Source organism: Culex quinquefasciatus, chromosome 2, assembly GCF_015732765.1.
Source record: "Culex quinquefasciatus strain JHB chromosome 2, VPISU_Cqui_1.0_pri_paternal, whole genome shotgun sequence".
NCBI classification, from domain to species: Eukaryota; Metazoa; Arthropoda; class Insecta; order Diptera; family Culicidae; genus Culex; species Culex quinquefasciatus.
In genome coordinates, this window is record NC_051862.1 from 161192130 (window position 1) to 161211812 (window position 19683).

The 19683-nt window shown below is 45.0% G+C and overlaps 1 protein-coding gene across 1 annotated transcript; it reads right to left on the bottom strand.

Annotated features, from left to right (window-relative positions):
• Positions 1–2972: 2972 nt before the first annotated feature.
• LOC6043726 (transmembrane protein 131 homolog) lies at positions 2973–18753 on the bottom strand. The gene is given in 9 exon segments (XM_038251675.1): positions 2973–4984; positions 7074–8191; positions 8194–9020; positions 9022–9644; positions 16146–17026; positions 17029–17092; positions 17094–17984; positions 17987–18407; positions 18590–18753. Coding segments are annotated over 8 exon segments (6066 nt in total). The 5' UTR covers positions 18197–18407; positions 18590–18753; the 3' UTR covers positions 2973–3532.
• Positions 18754–19683: the final 930 nt, after the last annotated feature.

Below are 19683 nucleotides of genomic sequence, written 5' to 3' on the forward strand. Positions count from 1 at the left end.
TGGCCGGTGCCCTCAAAGAAGGTTCCCCCGGGGCCTGGGGGGACATTTACAGAAACATACGAGTTGTGGCAATATGGGTATCAAAATTCATGGTTTTTTATACTGAACATAATAATGGCCCTTTCGACAGTAGTGGCCACAACCTGGAGTGGCCGGTGCCCTCAAAGAAGGTTCCCCCGGGGCCTGGGGGGACATTTACAGAAACATACGAGTTGTGGCAATATGGGTATCAAAATTCATGGTTTTTGATACTGAACATAATAATGGCCATTTCGACAGTAGTGGCCACAACCTGGAGTGGCCGGTGCCCTCATAGAAGGTTCCTCCGGGGCCTGGGGGGACATTTACAGAAACATACGAGTTGTGGAAATATGGGTATCAAAATTCATGGTTTTTTATACTGAACATAATAATGGCCATTTCGACAGTAGTGGCCACAACCTGGAGTGGCCGGTGCCCTCAAAGAAGGTTCCCCCGGGGCCTGGGGGGACATTTACAGAAACATACGAGTTGTGGCAATATGGGTATCAAAATTCATGGTTTTTGATACTGAACATAATAATGGCCATTTCGACAGTAGTGGCCACAACCTGGAGTGGCCGGTGCCCTCATAGAAGGTTCCTCCGGGGCCTGGGGGGACATTTACAGAAACATACGAGTTGTGGAAATATGGGTATCAAAATTCATGGTTTTTTATACTGAACATAATAATGGCCATTTCGACAGTAGTGGCCACAACCTGGAGTGGCCGGTGCCCTCATAGAAGGTTCCTCCGGGGCCTGGGGGGACATTTACAGAAACATACGAGTTGTGGAAATATGGGTATCAAAATTCATGGTTTTTGATACTGAACATAATAATGGCAATTTCGACAGTAGTGGCCACAACCTGGAGTGGCCGGTGCCCTCATAGAAGGTTCCTCCGGGGCCTGGGGGGACATTTACAGAAACATACGAGTTGTGGAAATATGGGTATCAAAATTCATGGTTTTTTATACTGAACATAATAATGGCCATTTCGACAGTAGTGGCCACAACCTGGAGTGGCCGGTGCCCTCAAAGAAGGTTCCCCCGGGGCCTGGGGGGACATTTACAGAAACATACGAGTTGTGGCAATATGGGTATCAAAATTCATGGTTTTTGATACTGAACATAATAATGGCCATTTCGACAGTAGTGGCCACAACCTGGAGTGGCCGGTGCCCTCAAAGAAGGTTCCTCCGGGGCCTGGGGGGACATTTACAGAAACATACGAGTTGTGGCAATATGGGTATCAAAATTCATGGTTTTTGATACTGAACATAATGGCCATTTCGACAGTAATGGCCACAACCTGGAGTGGCCGGTGCCCTTAAAGCAGGTTCCCCCGGGGCCCGGAGGACTTTTTACAGAACCATACGAGTTGTGGCATATTGGTATCAAAATTCATGGTTTTTGATACTGAACATAATAATGGCAAAGTAGTGGCCACAACCTGGAGTGTCCGGTGCCCTCAAAGAAGGTTCCCCGGGGCCTGGGGGGACATTTACAGAACCATACGAGTTGTGGCAATATGGATATCAAAATTCATGGTTTTTGATACTGAACATGAAAATTGACATTTCGACCGTAGTGGCCACAACCTGGAGTTGCCGGTGCCCTCATAGAAGGTTCACCTGGGGAGAACATTTATGACAATTTTGCCGACAAATCTATGAAACAAAATAAAATAATCTTATTTCAGATTTCACTAGCAATCCAAAAACACATTCAAATTGTTTGGTCCTATGTCTTTCGGTTATGTCTCTGACATACCATCTTGAACTTTTTTTAAATAGATTTTAAAATCAATTTTAAACTGTTTATGGGTCCACTACACGCAAACTTTTTTGCTTCGACTTTTTAACGGAAACTGTATGTCAGACAAAAAAAACTGGCGAAAATAGCTATTTCGCATGTTTAAATATTTGGCTAACTTTTATTTGGAAACTATTGAAACAATCAGATCCTTGATCAGATCAGTTAATACGTCTCGTAACTTTGCATATCATTTTACAGTATATGCACTGCCCGTGATCGCATAAATGTCCCATATGCAAAAACAGCAATCTGTGAAAAACGCATTTGAAGTTTGTCCCAAACATAAGGCTACGTGTAAAGTTTTCCCAAAAAACTGGATTTCTTCCCGATTTCTAGAACAAAGTACTGGATGTTATAGGATCTTTAGAAAGAGCACATGATTTTGAACCAAACTGCATCAATAACTCAAAAGTGATGAAAATGTATATGGGACATTTATGCGATCAGGGGCAGTATAGGACCTAATACAAAAAGTGGGACTCTAATTGTCGAAGCCAAAAATGATCGCGTGTAGTGGAATCTTATGGTCGTACAAACAGTCATTGTACTCAGAAAAATAAGCTTTAACGTAGTGAACAGCATATCAGCAATCTAAACTTAATTTTGGGACCCAATAGCAAGATTGAATTAAGAATATTTTCAAATTGTTTGGGTATTTCGGATCTAATGTTCAAATATTTGAAAGTTTTCTTTACTTTTGTTTATTCTTTCAATTGTTTTGTTGTATTTACTTTTTTTGATCGAGTATCCAATCATCATCATCAGCATCATTTGTCCGTTAGCGTGTGGTTGTCATCATCATCATCATCGTCTTTCGTCGTCCATCATCATTTTGGGGGTGCAAACACCTTGCACTCTCGCGCAACTGTGGCACAACGAATCGTTATTTTCACGAAATTTTAGATAGAATCGCGTGAACAAAACAATTCCTTATGTCCAATTGTCGCATTCGCGTGCTTGGTTGCAGTTTTGTGTACATACGATAAATTATTAATATTAGCATCTCTTCAATCTCGTTTTCCCCACCTCTTTCGTCGCGTTTAAGTTATTTTAAATATTGAATAATTTGCAAATGTTGTCAGTGTTTGTTTGTGTGCTCTGCGTGTTTTGGTTTTTGTGTTATTCTGTACTCTCTTTTTTGTAGTTTCCAATCAAATTGTGGGTTTTAATTTTTGCACTACTGAAAAAAATTCAAGCCTTCTTGTTTTGCGCACACTTTTCTCTGTTTATTTGCCTCTCTCTACGAGAATTCTACACGGTTCCACTTTCTGTTACCTTCGCGGCGCGTCTAAAGTAAGAAACTGCTTGTAGATATAATTCACACTAGAACAGAATCTAACAAATCGTTCCTGCCAGCTGTGTGCGGGTGTGTTCTTCCTTGTGAATGTGTTTATTTTGTATTACTTTCGTGTGGTAGAAACTTGTACCAATCAACAGACGCGTGGGTTAGAAACAATTCAAAATGAACGAAGAAAAAAAAAAGATTAGTGACAAAATAAGAAAAAAAAACGATTGCTAGTGGGTTTAATCACAGCGCAAAAAAAAAAAAACTCTCGACAAAATATAAATCCTACTTCAAATGAAAACCATCGTTTGAGTATCTACGGTTTCAGGTAAAACTAGTTCAAAGAGGTAAAAATGTAGATAAAAAGAAGAAGAAAAGAATGAAAACTCAGTGCAGTGCGCGCGCCAATTTACTTCTTCTCGTTCCAGACGTCGTTGCTGCCGGCCGGCGCCCAGATCGAGATTCGGAACGGGTCGTAGGTGGCCGGTCCCGCGCCTGTGCCGTTATCCTGGTGCTGCTGCTGCTGCTCCATCGCCTGTTGTTGTTGCTGATGCTGCAGATGCGGATGCTGGTTCTGTACCAGCTGCTGCTGCTGCTGCTGATGTTGGGCGATCTGCGACATTTGCGGATGCATCGGCGGCGTTGGCTTGACCGGAGAGAATCCGGGCGGGGCACGCAGCGGCATCTGTGAGGCGCGTTGACCGCCGAGCCAGTTGTTTGCCAAGCGAGAGTTCATGTGCTGTTGTTGCTGCTGTTGTTGTTGTTGATGGGGAAAAACGGGTGGAGAAGTCCAGAGTGAGGACCAATCGATCAGGTTGTTCTGATGTTGGTTGTGTTCTTCGTTTTTCTGCATAGCCTGCCAGAACATCTTGGCGTCCCAGTCGCGCTGCTCGAGGACCATTTGGTTCAAGTCGGCCATCGGATCGACCGGCGCCGCGTTCATTCCGTGGCTGTTCAACCCTCCAAAGGAGTTAACTTGCGACGAGGACGACGACGACGACTGCAAGTCCATCAGCGATCGGTTCTGCTGTGTTCCACGGTACGCGTGCTCACCTGTCCCATAGTCTCCAAACGGCTGCGAGAAATAACTGTCCGTGTTGATTAGCTGCTGGTCGTTCATCTGTGACGGCGGTGGCGGCAGTCCCAACTGGCTGGGTCTTTGGATGACGCTTCCGGCAAAAGGTTCCCAAAACTTTGGCGTCACCGACGGAGACTTCTTCGTGGTTCCAATCGGACCCAGCTCTGAACTCGACGCCACCGGTTGCTGCTCCTTCTCGGCCCCAATGTAACCACTCTCCTCGCGAGCCTTGCTGAACAAACTGACCACGACCTTGTTAACCTCGTTCTGCTGAGCGCTCCCGGACGCACTCCCAGACCCGGCTGACGAAGTGGCCACCGACGGAACACTCACCATCAACGGACCCGACCCAAAGCGGTCCAGCGGCGTGTTCAAATCGAAATTCAGCATCTTTGAAACGCTAGACCCGGTGCCACCACTCGACGACACAGATCCGCTAGTAGAGTTCCCCACCGATTTGCCGCTTCCCCCGCTGCTATCCAGTGCAGCCTGGGCCACAACATCGCTAAACCGGGCCCGGTTCTCGCCCCACACGTTCGGAGGTGCTGGCAGCTGACTGCTCGAGGGAATGTTACTCCCCGAGAGGAAGTAATTGGCGGTGGCACTGTTCGGGGCGCCGCCCGTTTTTCCGCCAGTTCCTCCGGTGAGCGAGCCCGAGGCGGAAAACTGCAGAGCCTGTGCTTTGTGGAGCGTTTTGCCGCCGCCGGAGCCCTTCTTGCCTTGGTTGTTGGATTTGCGCTCGCGACCTGGCGTCTTGCCGAACTTTTTGGACTGCGATTCGTGCTGGAAAGAGATCGATGTTAGCGATGTTCTTAAATTTCTAGGACACAAGCAGGGTAACCACAGAGTTTTGCATTCTTAACTTTTTCTCGAATATTTTTTTTCATTTCCGTCATTTTCCCGACTTTTCCAATGTCTCAAATTGTTTCCCTTTTCAATCTAAATAATGATATCAAACAAAAAATCTTGAATATAGAGTCAATTTTTAAAATCCAATCTTTGACAATTGAAGTAAAAATTACTTCTCTCATAATTTTTCATTTCATCATCATTTTTAATCAGACTATATTTTTTAAAATTTTCAAGCAAAAGAAAAAGGATAAAAAAAATTGATTGATTTATTATGATTACACTGCCGTTCTACGCATAATTGTCCCATGTTCAAAAAAGTGCAACTGAGAAAAACGCGATTGAAATTTTTCGACCGATTTCTGTGTTTCTACGCATAATTGTCCCGTGGGTTCCTATTCGCCCTATGTGTCCCTAATCACCCCAGTTAGCAGTTTATCACCTTTATTTGTGATTCTCTTGCTTTACAAAAGGTAAACAAGACATAATGTTTAGTAAAACTGATGATTCCGTGTAAGAAAATACTTGGTGGGACAATTATGCGTAGAAGTTTAACGATGGGACAAACAGACTTGGTGTTGTTTTTAATGAGTTTCCGAACAAAGTACCAGATTTTATGTGTTTTTCTTAAAGTACATATCAAACCCGCCCGTGTGGATCAATCGGACCGCGCACTGGACTCACAATCCAGAGGTCGCTGGTTCGAATCCCGCGGCGGGCGCTCTAAAATTCTTTGTGTAAATATGGGTATTCGGCGCCGTCGCTCCGTGCCATACTTTCATACACTTAGGAGCCCAGGGCGGCGAAGTCCTTGTAGATAAAAAGGAAGACACTAGTGGTTGGTACTAGCAATGGTGGCCGACAGCTATAAAGTCAACTTCGTTTTTACATATCAAACTAAACTTAAAAATGTCATAAAGTCAAAATCGACCAAAACTGACATGGGACAATTATGCGTAGAACGGCAGGAATTCGCTCCAAAAAAAAGTCTACCTAGTCATGCAAATTGATGCATGCAAATTGAGATATTTGATTTTTAGAAGCAATATTGATTTTAAGAGATTTTTTCAATGAAAAAATCATATTAATAAGACTAATTTATCACTAATTTCATGAGAAATGTTAAAGACACAAATCTTTTTAATTATTTAATACTATAATTCTTTAAATCTTAAATTCTTAAATTCTTAAATTCTTAAATTCCTAAATTCTTAAATTCTTAAATTCTTAAATTCTTAAATTCTTAAATTCTTAAATTCTTAAATTCTTAAATTCTTAAATTCTTAAATTCTTAAATTCTTAAATTCTTAAATTCTTAAATTCTTAAATTCTTAAATTCTTAAATTTTAAATTCTTAAATTCTTAAATTCTTAAATTCTTAAATTCTTAAATTCTTAAATTCTTAAATTCTTAAATTCTTAAATTCTTAAATTCTTAAATTCTTAAATTCTTAAATTCTTAAATTCTTAAATTCTTAAATTCTTAAATTCTTAAATTCTTAAATTCTTATCTTTGAAAATCAAATTTTCAAACAAGTTTTGATCTTCAAAAAGCATTGGAAAGAAGAACTCTTAAAATTTTGTGTGACTCTGTCAATATTTAAAAAAAAATCATTGGGTTGTGTTTTATTCTAACATTTCCTGTTTTAAGTAAAAATAAGTATGCAATAATTTTTGTAGTCTCCCATACTATGCCAGTTTGAACTATTTTGCTATTTCTCTAGCTTCCGGTAACCTTTTCTCAAAATCCGAAATGGGAAACAATAGCCGAACTACCCAGCTACCATGGGTTTTGTAAAATAGTAGCCTATTCCCTGGGAAATTGCGAAATGTCAAATTGCTTATGCGCCCTTTTCAAATGATGCTCCAGGAATGATATGTTATATAATTTCAGATAAGGGAAAATTTTTGGCCAATGGCCACGCTCCAAAAAAAAAAAAAAAATCTCAAATTGGCAATGGTAGGTTGCTTAAACAACTCAAGTGGCCACCCTGTTTCTCCCCAAAAACCCCAACCCCCCTTACCTTGCCACCGTGATCTCCGCCGCCGTACGCGTTTCCATTCTCCTTGCCCGTGTGTTCCCGCGCCGCCTTTTCCGCACTTTTGCCACCGGCAGCGCCCTTCCCGCCTCCACCTTCCCGCGCTGCCTTCTCGTTTCCGTTGTTCTTGCTACTGTTGCGCAGCCGTCGATCATCGGCCGCAGACGTCACGACGCTCGACGACGACGGTTCCTTGGCCGACGACGAGCCCGTTGACGAGGTCGACGATGAGGACGATGACGAGCCACCGCCGTGCTTCACCGAGGGCGGCGACGGAGTCTGCTGAAAGTCATGATGATGGTTGGCGATGGGGCTGATTGTAGTCCCGAGGGACAGCAAGCCGGCCGATTCGTAACTAACCGGGAGGCTTTTGGTCTTTTTGACGTTTGCTTTTGCCGCCGCGGCCGCCGTAGCGGCAGCGGACGATGATGATGACGAGATCTGCTGACTGACCTTCGGCTGTTGCTGATAATGATGATTGTTGCTGATGCAATGGTTTTGGTTGCTGCTGTTCGCATGACCGGACGTTGAATTTGATTCAAACTTTAAGTCACTGGTAGGGGTGGCCACCGCCGCTGCCACCGGAGCAGCAGACTTGGGCGGTTTTAGTACGATGGCCACTTTTCTTGCTGATGATGCTGACGACGACGACGAGGACATGGCTGAGGAGGAGCTTTCCGAGCATTCGGTCGTGGTCGAGCTGGAATCTTCTTCGATTAGCGGCGACGAGGACGACGATGCTTTGTTCCGTTCTTTGGCGCTAGAGTTGCTGCTGTTCGAGACTGTTACGGCTGGGGGTTCCTCCTTGGGAGGAGTACTTGATCGCCGGTTCTTTTGGGACCGTTTGTCCGTGGGTTCGGGGGATGCGGCCGCCGTTGATTTGTTCGCTGTCGACTCGGTCGGTGGTGGTGGCGTTTGCTTTGAGCTGAAACCCCCTTTGATCTTAGACGTGAAATCGTTCCACGTTCGGTTGAACGTGCCGGCGTTTCCGTTGGACATTTTGGCGTTGGATTTGCCACCAGATTTCTTCTTGGAGCCACTTCCTTGATTGTTTCTGGTGTTGCCACTGCCGGGACCGGAGGTAGAAGCTTTCTCGGAACATCGTCCGCCGTCGCCACCGGACTCTGAAGGGCAATCTGCCTTAGATCGAGCGGAGGTTGAACCGGGCCCCGATCACGCGATAGGTTAAGTATGTGATCTTTGATCACTTTGTTCGCGTCCAAGAAGGCAGCCAGCAGAGTTCCCAGCAAAGTAATCGACAGCACGCTCACCAGCACGATCTTCAGTATCGATTCGAACCACGGCCGCGGTAAGCTCATGCTGCAGGACTCCAATCCTTGCGCCGGAACGGTCCCAAGAAGGGTAAAATTTACCGGAAAGTTAATATTTGTGTCGAAGTTGAGCGTTCGCGTCACCCTGGCTAGGGTGAAATCCGGTGAGAACGCTATTTCGATCTTTTTGCTCGCGTTCGGCTGCAACTCGAACGGTGCACAGTCCAGCACCTTGAAGCCGTACCCTTCGCACAGGATGTCCTCCACCCGAATGCCGGAAATGGCAATGGGAACTTCCCCGTAGTTCCGCGCTGTAAATGAGCGCTTCGTCTGAATCGAAAGCGCAGACTGCGCGTCATCTGTGGACGAAGACGTGCTCGAGTCCGCTTCTGCGGGCATCCCCGTGCACATCTTCAAATGTTTATCCGTAATCTCGAACTGCAACGCCGTCGCCGAGCCCGGCTTCCGGTTGCCGAACTTAAACTGCGGCACCACGGCCTTAGCCTGAATCCACACGGCATCGATCAGCGTCAGGTTGTTGCGCATGTAGAAAATCGTCGAGTACGTGCCCGGCACCCGGGACGTAAACTTGACCGCAATCTTCAGAAACGACTTTGGCTTCACGTAATTCACGTAAATGTCGTCGTAATCGAAGAGAAAACGAAAACACGTTCTCCTCACTCAAACTGCAATTCGCACACTTGGACAGAATCTCCGGCGGGAGCTGGCTCACGTCACTCCCGTGAACGTTGACGTCGTGCAGCACCAGGTGCACGAACAGTATCTGATCCGACGGATTGTTGATCGTGATCAACTTGACAGCCTCCTGCTCAATCTGCAGTGTCGGAAAGTGAATGTTCTCCGTTAGCAGCTTCGGCCACACCAAATCGACCGTCGCGTTGAACTCAAACTTCCGGATCGGATCCGTCGTCAGCTGGAACCGGATGCTCTGCCACGAACGCCGCATCTCCGAGTACAGCCGCAGCTGGTGCAGCAGCTTCTCGCTGTCCAGCTTCCGGTACTCTTCGTAGTTGTCCAGCGTGGCCATCCACTTGACGCCGAACGGTTTCGACAGCAGGTCGAAGCTGCTGTAGCAGTCCGTCTTGCAGATCACCTTCGGGTCGAACACCAGTCGGCCTATGTTGGTGATCGTGTTCGGGTGGATCACCGGATGGCGGGCCTCCACCGTGAACTCGATCCCGTCCACGTCCGTCTTGATGCCTTCCACGTGGATTTTCGACAGGAACGTCGAGTGCGCCGTCAGGTTCAGCGTGCAGAGCTTGCCCTGAAAATTGGGAAAAGAATTTAATATTATTAGAATTCACTTTTTTTTGTTTTACTAGTTTTTCTGGTTTTTCAATTGAAAAAATAAATTTCCAATCAGGAATTTGATCTTACACTGTTAAAAAGAACACTATCATTAGTAATAAGTATGTTTCAGCTAGACTTGTAAAGATCTTACAATAACCTATCAAATGATGATTCGATAAGTGATCTGCATTGTTATCACAAACCATGATAGCCATGAAAAATCGCAAGAGGTATTATCATCATCATAATAAATATATAAGCCTAAATTTTACTTTGTTTTCAAGTCTTTCTAATAAATTGTGTTCAAGTTTATAGTTCGCAATTCGCAATTTTCAGTGTAAGAACGGGCCTTGACCGATCTTATGCACTAGGTTCCCGACGAACACGCACTGCCCTTACACCTACATCTCACCCTTGCTTTGAGTCAGTACGAGCAACACGCTAGAACACGCTTTGAGTGTTCGTGCCAGGCATGCACACCTTCTTTTCCGGTTACGCATTTTAACTCGGCCGGGGGTGGTACATTACGTAGGGTTAGATGTAAGTATAAGCGCCTAACCATTAATAGTGTGCCTATCAACTTTCATTAAACTGTTTTAATTTTAGTTTGAATTCAAAAACTAATTGTTATTTTACTGTGTATTGTTTTCTCCTGAAATCATTCCTAGTGTTGAGTCGTGTTTATATGTTGCTATTACTTTTGTCGCTGTGTTTTGTTACAATTTTTGGTCCTAAGAATTTTATAAAAGTTTTTCAAAAGTACAATAGTAATATTTGTGTTAATTCTTTGATCATTCCAAAAATTGAGTAAGGGCTCGAACCTCATTTGTTTGAAGAAAAGGGTGAAGATTGAAAACAATGGACAGTGAAAGAAATATACTATTTGAAGAATCAATAGTAAAAGAAAGATAGTAATTTATGAAGTAGATAAAAAATTAACAATAATTAATAAATAGAGGTAACAAACAAGCTTAGATTGTATTGAGGGCAATTTACAGAGAAGATGAGAAATTATTCAAATAGATAAATAAAGAAAAGGCACATGATAAACAAAATTGACATCGCTGCCAAATTAAGGGAAAGCAGAAAGTTTGTTACAGCAGCATCAACTGTTAAAATAGAGTGGAAAAGCGTTGAGAAATAAGAGAATTAAATGAGTAAAATCGAAATCAAATGGAGGATAGTAAACAGAAGCCACTCAGTCGCCAGCCAGCGACATGTTAAGACGTGTTTTGCTCGTGTTGTCATCTCGCGTGCTTGGAAGTTTTTGACAGATGGAGGTGGAAGAATCCTCCGAGGAGGAAGATTTTCGTCCCGTCCGCGGGAATCGGAAGCGGAAGAAGACCCTGCTCAACATCAACAAGTTCAGCCCGCTAGCGGATAACAAAAACAACAACAATGCCAGCCCAGCAGGAGGAAGGGACGCCCCGACGGTTCCATCACCCGGCCAGTCGGCAGGTAAACAAAAGCAACCACCATTGGTGGTGAAGAACACCACGGATTTTTACAAGCTCGTGGCGATAGTGGAAAGTTGTAAATTAGGTTTCAAACCGATTTAAAAACTAACCCGCTTTGGAACCAAGGTGACCTGCTTCTCTGTCAAAGATTTTGACAAGTTGCAAGAGCTACTCAAGAAGAAGAAAGTGGAATAAAGGAGAAACAACCAAATGAACTTTTTGACAAGTGTCAGTTCCGGGACTTTGCACTTAAAATTTTAATTTTGTTCCGGTTGTTCCGTTTCGCATGCACACAAACACGGCCAGGGACACGGCAAGGACACTGCCACCGGAATGGCCAGGAACAGGCACCTATACGGCCAGGGACACGAAAACGGGCAGGTGTCAGAACCAGGACACGGCCTAGAGCACGGCCACGGGAACGACCAGGAACAGGCACCTACGTGGTCAGGTGCACGTACACGAACACGGCCAGAAGCACGGACAAGCACACGGGTACTTATACGGAAAAAAAACTCTGGTTATGACGTTTCGCGCAATCGGAAGCAAATTCAAATTAAAAAAAATGCTAAGTCCCGATTTGACACCTGTCAAACCACTCAAACGGCACTCACAAAATGAATACTGAGTTCTTTGAGTTCATTTGCTACGTCACGGTTTTCTTGCCTATAGAGGAGAAAAGCAACTCGCGACAAAATTTTGAGGCTAGGAATTTTGACAGGTATGATTTTCATAAAGTATTCGCCTCCTTTTCTCACCCACAGAAAACCTGGGAACGAGGTAGCTGTCAAACTAGGCCAAAATGTTAAAGCCACTCACAAAATGAACTTTGAGTGATTTGAGTTCATTTCTGACGTCACGATTTTCTCCTCTATTCTACACCCACGATCGGCGGAGCGAACGAAATCATCGGGTGGTTCTTCGTGGTTTTCCTGATGAACTGAAACCGGACGAGGTCAAGTACCTTCTGAAGAGGGATCTGAAGCTGGACGCGCTGGAGGTGCATATCATCAAGCGGAAGGAAAAGTCCACCGTGGACGAAACTCCGTACATTGTGGTCTTCCCAAGGGATACACCAATCTGAAGAAGCTCTCTGCAATGAAAGTTGTGGCAAGCACTATCATCCGGTGGGAGGCCTACCGGAACAAGCGGCCGAACGTGACCCAGTGCAGGAACTGCTTGCAGCTGGGTCATGGAACCAGGAACTGTCACCTGAAAGGCAGGTGCAACAACTGTGGGGGTCCCCACAAGACGGACGAGTGCAAAGTCCAAGAAGCCGAGCCGAAGCGGTGTGCCAACTGCTCTGGAGCCCACGAAGCCACGGACCGCAGCTGCCCTAAGCGTGCGGACTTCATCCGGATGCGCCAGCAGGCGTCGAAACCGAAACCGCCGGCATGGAAAGCGGAGAAGCAGAGTCCAGCAGTTCCGACGTTTACGCCGGCGGATTTCCCTCCGCTGCCGGGCGCAGTTCCGGACGGAAAATCCAATGATCGCCCTCGTCCCGCAGGAAGCAGCCAAAGTGGCCCCCGAGCCGGTGGAGCCACGGAGAAGGAAGCCGGGGAGGTACTCTACAGTTCGGCTGAGCTGTGGGGGATTTTCTCCGAGTACATCGGCAGGTTCAAGACCTGCAAGACCCGCTTGGACCAAGTAACCCTCGTCAGTTACATGATCTCCAAGTATGGGATTTAAGGAGTTTTTTTTTTGTTATTATATTGCGGATTTCAGAGATTTTTAGACAACCGTGCAAGTTGTGAAAAGCTCTCCAATAATGTGCACACCTCAAACTACAGCAGAAAAAAACTATCTAAGACACACACCCTAGTTTGAAACTGATCTAAAGTGGTCGAAAGCAACAAAGCTCAGTCGAGACACGCACCACTCTAGGCGAGCGGGGGGGAGAAGGGGTAGGATTTCAAGTGTGCAAATATTTGGTGTGCAGTTATGATTTGCAAGGGTGGAGAATTTGGTGCAAAGTGTGCAATATATTGTTTTACTGATCCTCGGCCCAACCTGGTCACAGCACCTAAAAGGACCTAATAAAAATAAGTTAAGAAAAAAAAAATAGTAAACAGAAGCCGCGTTAGAAAATCAGTGAAACAAAATAAACAGAAAATAGGTGGTAGCTCAAATGGAAAGAAGAGAAACCCCGTTGTGCGATGTTTCAGGTACATCCACAGCAGTTGACTCAACATACTGCGAATCAAAACAATACCGTCTACAATCACAAATCACTTCTCTTTCATACATTGTCGCGCCCCTTTCTTTTAGCCGTCTCGACTTTGACCGGGGGGATGGCGACCCTATTCCGACCTAAGCAAATTGACAACAGTCGACATTAGCACGGTTGTCAAATGAGAGCCCACAACAAAAGCACTAACTGTCAAATGGTAGCCCATAACAAATCATTGTTTGGGTTTTTGATTTTCAAATTTCCCGCAATTCAAACGATAAATATCTGAAAAAACACGTGAATTGTGTTGCTGATGGTAAATTCTATCATATCCTTGGAGATTCCATCCCAATATTGGCTGAAAATTCATATCGAAAAAAGTGATGTTTCTGTTTTACTTTTTTCTTTTTTTTTTTTGGGTCGATCAAACAGCGCACCCGTACACTAAGAATCGGCATTACACATTTTTCAGTTTGGTTTAACACATTTGCATGATACTTTTGAGTTTAACCAGGATAACACACTTCGTGTTACCAAAGTAATATGTATAATACTGATTCTTAGTGTTTGTTATCTGAACTTCCAAGATGGCGGCTTCTTCGCTACCCCCTGACTTTGACCCGCGGTGGTTAAAGGTTTACGATTCGTTTCCACAGGCCACCAGCTAGGTAGGTCATCATGAAAACCAAGCCAACGTGGAGGTAAGAAAATAGGACACTCGCAAGGAACCAGAGCTATACTGTCTTGATCAAGAATGATCTAACAGGACTACGGATGTAGTCAGTGACGCTCCTTCCAGGATGTTCCTCGCCTGAGCGTCAACTGAAGAGGTATCATCCGCAACATTCGCCCTTGGGCTGCTACCACTTAGCATATAAAAGAAATATAATTATTATAAGAAGGTTCAATAAAGGCATATTTAATTAAATTTTTTTTTCCAGGATCTGATAGCCTATCAAAAGTGTTATTTAAAAACTTTTTGGAAAAAATTAAAAAATAAATTACAAGCCTAAGCTTCAACATTTGGATGGAAAAGTGTTTTAAAATGCTTTTACAGGCGTACAGTTGCTTTCCAATCATTAGTTTTGAAAATATCGAGGTAGGGGAACAGCATCTAATTCCAGCGTGCCTCTAATGTTGGCAGGTCAGAACTTTGACATTCAATTTAAGCTATTTAAAAGCTTTTTCAACTGAACTCGAGTGATAAATAGTTCAATAAGAAGTGAGCAAGCAAGTTTCTATCAAAAGTTTTGCACAATTAGTTGTTTAAATAGTGAAAATCAGCTAATTGGATGGAGTTAGGAGCGAGTGATTAACCTGCCAAACATACGAGAATTTTCCCTATGTATTGACGGAATTTTTTTTCCCCAAAAACAATTTTTTTGTGGGACTGTACATTGGTATTTCATGAAAATTTAAAATGTTTTCAAAGGAGTTAAAACATGCTTAATATGATTATAAACGCGGGAAAATGCATTTTAACTGGTTTTCAGTTGGTTAAACTTTAATTTTCATTAAAATTTTGAAGTTTTTCGAAAAAATATTTTTTTTGCCCCTGATTTTTCAGGCCAACTTCAAAGGGGCGACATAAACTTTATTTATAAATAGTTTTTATTGTTTTTGTTTAGTTTTTATCTTTTTGTTTAAATTTTTTAAGTGTTCAATTTCCAGTTATTTATTTTATGTTCTTTATTTTTAATTTTGAGTTTAATTGTTTGTAGATGTTTAAGAATTCATAGAATTTTTCAGCTATTTTTTATCTTCAGACAAATGTGAAAATATTGAAATAAAAAGCCGTTTGGTGTCCGCAAAACAGATTTTGTCGTGCAATCAATGTTTTACGCAATGTTTCTTTAAAATTCCAGGTATTTTACTTTCGTGAAAACACCATTTGATATATATTTAATATATAAATTACTCAAAGGAAAATCCTGTAACAAACTCCATTCTCCTGAAATTGACATCAGGTGAGCAGTTCATTTATCCCTAGTAACAATTCCTCCACATCAGTACGACCAAATTGTTTGTTGATATCGATCTATTTGTTTCAACTTCCCAGTAAAAACGTGGAAAAGCATCCACGCGTACTCGCATCCCATACTGAGGAAAAAAACACAAATTTTTAGAGGGGGGTTATTGGGGGTTGGACGAATATGTCCGGGTGTTAATTTTCCCAGCCGGGAATGTTGACGACCGACCGACCACTGCTTGCGCGATGTGACGTGGCTTCCAGGTCATGGTCGACAACGCGTGTTGGACGGGGGGAGCAGGATACGTGTACCAACAAACTAAACTGACATTTTTTTCCTTGCTCAATGATTGTTCTAATAGTGATGGACAGGAAATGAGAGAGAGCTTTTAAATGCTTCTCACGTGGAAGAGCTGGTGTTTTGAAGTAATGATGGTTGTTAATTATGGTCAGCATTTATCTAAATTCAATAAGCAAATGACTTTTACTTTAATTGGATAGAACTAATTATTCTTTTATATTGTTTTTAATCACTTTGTTAAGTGATTTTGTTTTGTTTGTTTCAACTAATTAATTCGAGTATTTTAATTGTAGATGTGACTTGAACAGCTTATGACTCAAGAAAATCAAAACAAAACACAGTTTTCTTCCGCTCACACAATTTTGCGGTTCAAGTTACTGATAAGATTTTGTTGTATCAACAAAAAGGTTTAACTGCTTCCCCAATCAAACCAGCGAGCCCCCCAATTGACCCTTCTTATAGTGTGTGAGAAATTCGCCTCACCCTAAAGCCAATCCTATCGCAACCCACAATCAATTCAAACCATTTGACCACATCCAAACAAACAAACAAGTTATGCGTAGTGATAAGGTACTCACCGGAAAGCAGCTATCAAAGTGCAGCAACTCTCGATTCAGCTCCAGCTTGCCGACGGCCGTGGTGAAGCTGATGGGCGTTACGATCTCCTCGTAGTCGGTGCTGATGCTGAACCGGCCCCGGTAGTTGTCGACCGAGCTGGACTGCACGCTCACCTGGAATACGATCCAGTGCTTGGGCTGAATGGTGTGGCAAAAGATGAGATTTTCGCCGCTGTGTGGACCGCAGCCGCGCAGGATAACCGTGATGGTTGCTGACCCGGAGTTTTCCGACGTGATTGCGCCCTTCCAGTGGCGGATCGCGATTTCCACGGGGTTTTCGTTGAAGAACGCGACCAGGGTTTCGCCGATCGTCGCGATGGGCAGGATGCCAAAGTTGAGCTCGCGCTCGTCCAGATCGAGCGCTTCGTAGTCCGAGGGCGGTCGGAAGGTGGTAGTGGAGAACGGGAGGATACGTTTGAGCTTGCCGGTGTAGCTGTACACGGGTAGATCGTACTCGGTCACGTTCGTCATCAGGCGGATGTAGGTGGCGATCGAACGGTTCAGGTTGTCCGTTAGAAGCCGCGACATGCGGAGTAGCGTTTCCTCCTGGTCCGGTTGGATGATTTTCGGGCGGAATCCTTCGACGCGAAAGTTGCGCGAGCAGTTCTCAGGTACGCTGATGTTGGAGATTGATAATGGCACGTGAAATTTGTTCCGGATAACCAGCAACCGCGGCGTCTGCAGGTTCTGCTCGCTGGCGTCGCCGGACGTGAGAAACTTGAGCACATCGGCGTCGTAGTTTAGCTTGCCTTTGAGAACTTGTCCGTAGAACGGGATACGATGGTAGTGGTAGGAGGACTCGTCCCGTAAGCCTTCATATTCCTCGTATCCAACGAAAAATTCCCGCTGATGTTCTTCCGGTCCGAAACCACCTTCGTCCAGTCGATCTCGATGTTCAGCACGTGTCGGAACTGGGCGGGGTGAAATCTGCACCTTGGTGGCCTTGATAAGCTCCATATCGCTCAGGTGAGCGCCCCAGCGCCGAATCGAAAACTGCGTGTCGCCCGAGTTGGTCAGGTTAATGCTGAGCTTCGTGACGTTCTCCTTCATCCCACCGATGCCCAGGTCCAGGAAAGATGTCCTCGAGTAGAGGCCCGTATGTTTGAAGATTTCAATCTCGATCGGCACAACGAGCATTTTGTCCACCAGCGTGGGTTCCTCGCTGCCCCCGGATATCTTGATTCTTACGTAAGCCGTGTGGTTGCCGGCGGTTTTTCCATGGAACCGTATCCGGATGACACTCCGCGTCGTATGTGGCGGTATCTCCCACAAGGCTTGCGGTCCTTCCTGCGCTCCACTGGGCAATTCCAGCTGAAAATTGCCTCCACTGCTGTAGATCTCCACAATCTGGAGCGCGGTGTCGTGTGGATTGTACAAGCTAATCTCCGGCGTGAGCGTTGCATTCAACGGGGCCTGCAGCCCCACCAGCGGCCTCAACCGGTACGGACACTCGACGCCTTCGCCCTTGACCTGGTACTGCAGCAGCCCGAACGAGGTGTGGATCTCGATCGAACCGGCCGTCGCTCCCAGCTGGCGAGGCAGAAACACCACGTTGAAGCTGGTGTTGCCCTCCGGCGGAATGACAATCTCTTTGAAGTACGAACTGTAAAAGTCCGGCGTGCTGCCGGAAATGGACCCGAGCACCACCGAGCGGCTCTTGTGTCGGTTGATCAGAATGACCACCTGGTTGTGCGGATCACCTATCGAGCGCTCGACAAAGTCCAGCAAGCTCGGTTGAAAAAGTAAATTTCCCACCAGCTCGGGACTGGTCTTTTCCACTCCTGCTCCCCGCTGAATCACTCCTCACCCCGCTGGAACATCTCGTCCATGAGATCCTGCGTCGCACTGGTAAACATATCCTGTGCGCCACCACCAACGCCAAAGTTCAGCTGCTCTCCGCCGCTCGTCGGGTGGTCCTGCTGCGGCTGCTGCTGTGACCGCACCTGCACTTCCAGCTGCAAAATCATCACCAGCAGGCTAAACACGCGAACCGTTCGCTTGCGACTGGCCATGATGCCCTCTCTGTTGTAACACCTTCCCCCCAAACCCAACCCAACTAATCCCGTTTCGATCTGCCGTGTGCGCGCGGTTCTTCCGCTGCTGCCGCGGGGTCTGTTTTTGTTTTTTCAGTAATCGTTCCGTCGCAAACCCGCAATCGCTCGGCACATTTTCACTGCAGAACTTCCCGTCGCCTACTGCCTAAAATTCGATCGCCTTCTGCTGCTGCTGCTCCGAGGTTTGTTGTGGAACCGAGCGAGACGGGGACAACACCACACAATCCCGTGCGTGCGTGCGACCAGCAAGAGAGAGACAAGGAAAGAAAGGAGAGAAAAAAAACGTCATGGGAAAAAAGTCCTCCAAAAAAGCTGGCCACGGCCAGCTCCGGTCCGGAACCGTGCGCTTACCTTGGCGTTCGCGTCCAATCGCTGCCTGGGCACTTCCGGTGGCCGAATTTACGCAAATTGTCCCCACGTTGTACCGTTTTGTAGCCAAAATTCGCCAACTTTTGTTGTGCTGAAATGCTTCTTCTTCTGCTGCTCTGCTCGTCGCGCACGGGTTTGTGTGTGTGTGTTTGTGTGAGAATCGAAAATCGTCCCGTCACAGACAAGTGAACAGTGGCGGGTGATTGAAATGTTGAAATTACAGAAAAGGGATAATCCCTTATAGAGCTTTATGACGTTTCGCGTACACACACTAGCGCACCATTTGATTTTGCTGTCCGGACAAAATTTAACCTCAATATTTTTCGTGTACGTACACGCAATACATGCGCACGTAGATTACTCTATTGGGTATTGTACGATCAGTTCCTAGCTGGACTCGGTCACTGGAAACGACCGGCGACCACGGGTTGGGCACATGGTTGATCCGTAGGGAATACGGAGCGACTACCGTAAATATTGGTAAATACGTATTTACGGCATGCACGAGAATTTGAACGAAATTTTGATCAGTGTGGAATGTGACGTTTCTACACATTAGCAGCAAATGTCACAACCAAAACAGAAACAACGTAAGTCGGTTAAGGCTGTAACGTACGGGTCTATATCGTCAATACGGTATGCAGATAATGAGAATATTATGTGCGTTGCGTATGATACGCATATGCAGTATACTCGAAGTGATTAACCCCTAGGCCTATGCCGAAATGTAAACAAAGAGTCTATACCGAGGTCTATCCTGCTCACGTTATTTGATGCTTACATTACGATCGAGCAGGATAGACTCTTTGTTTACACTTCTGGAGTTTTTGCCTTCCTCACTTTACTGAGGAAAGGCTATAAAATCACTCGAAAAACGAACTTTTTAGTAAGACCTCCTAGGCCTACCTTCATTTGTACATATCTTGACTTTTTTTTGATAAGGTCCTATAAACAAATGTAAACATTGAGTGTATCCCTTTCACACCTTATGTCAAAGTCCATCGGAGTAAGCGGGATACACTCAATGTTTACATTTGTTTATAGGACCTTATCAAAAAAAAGTCAAGATATCGACT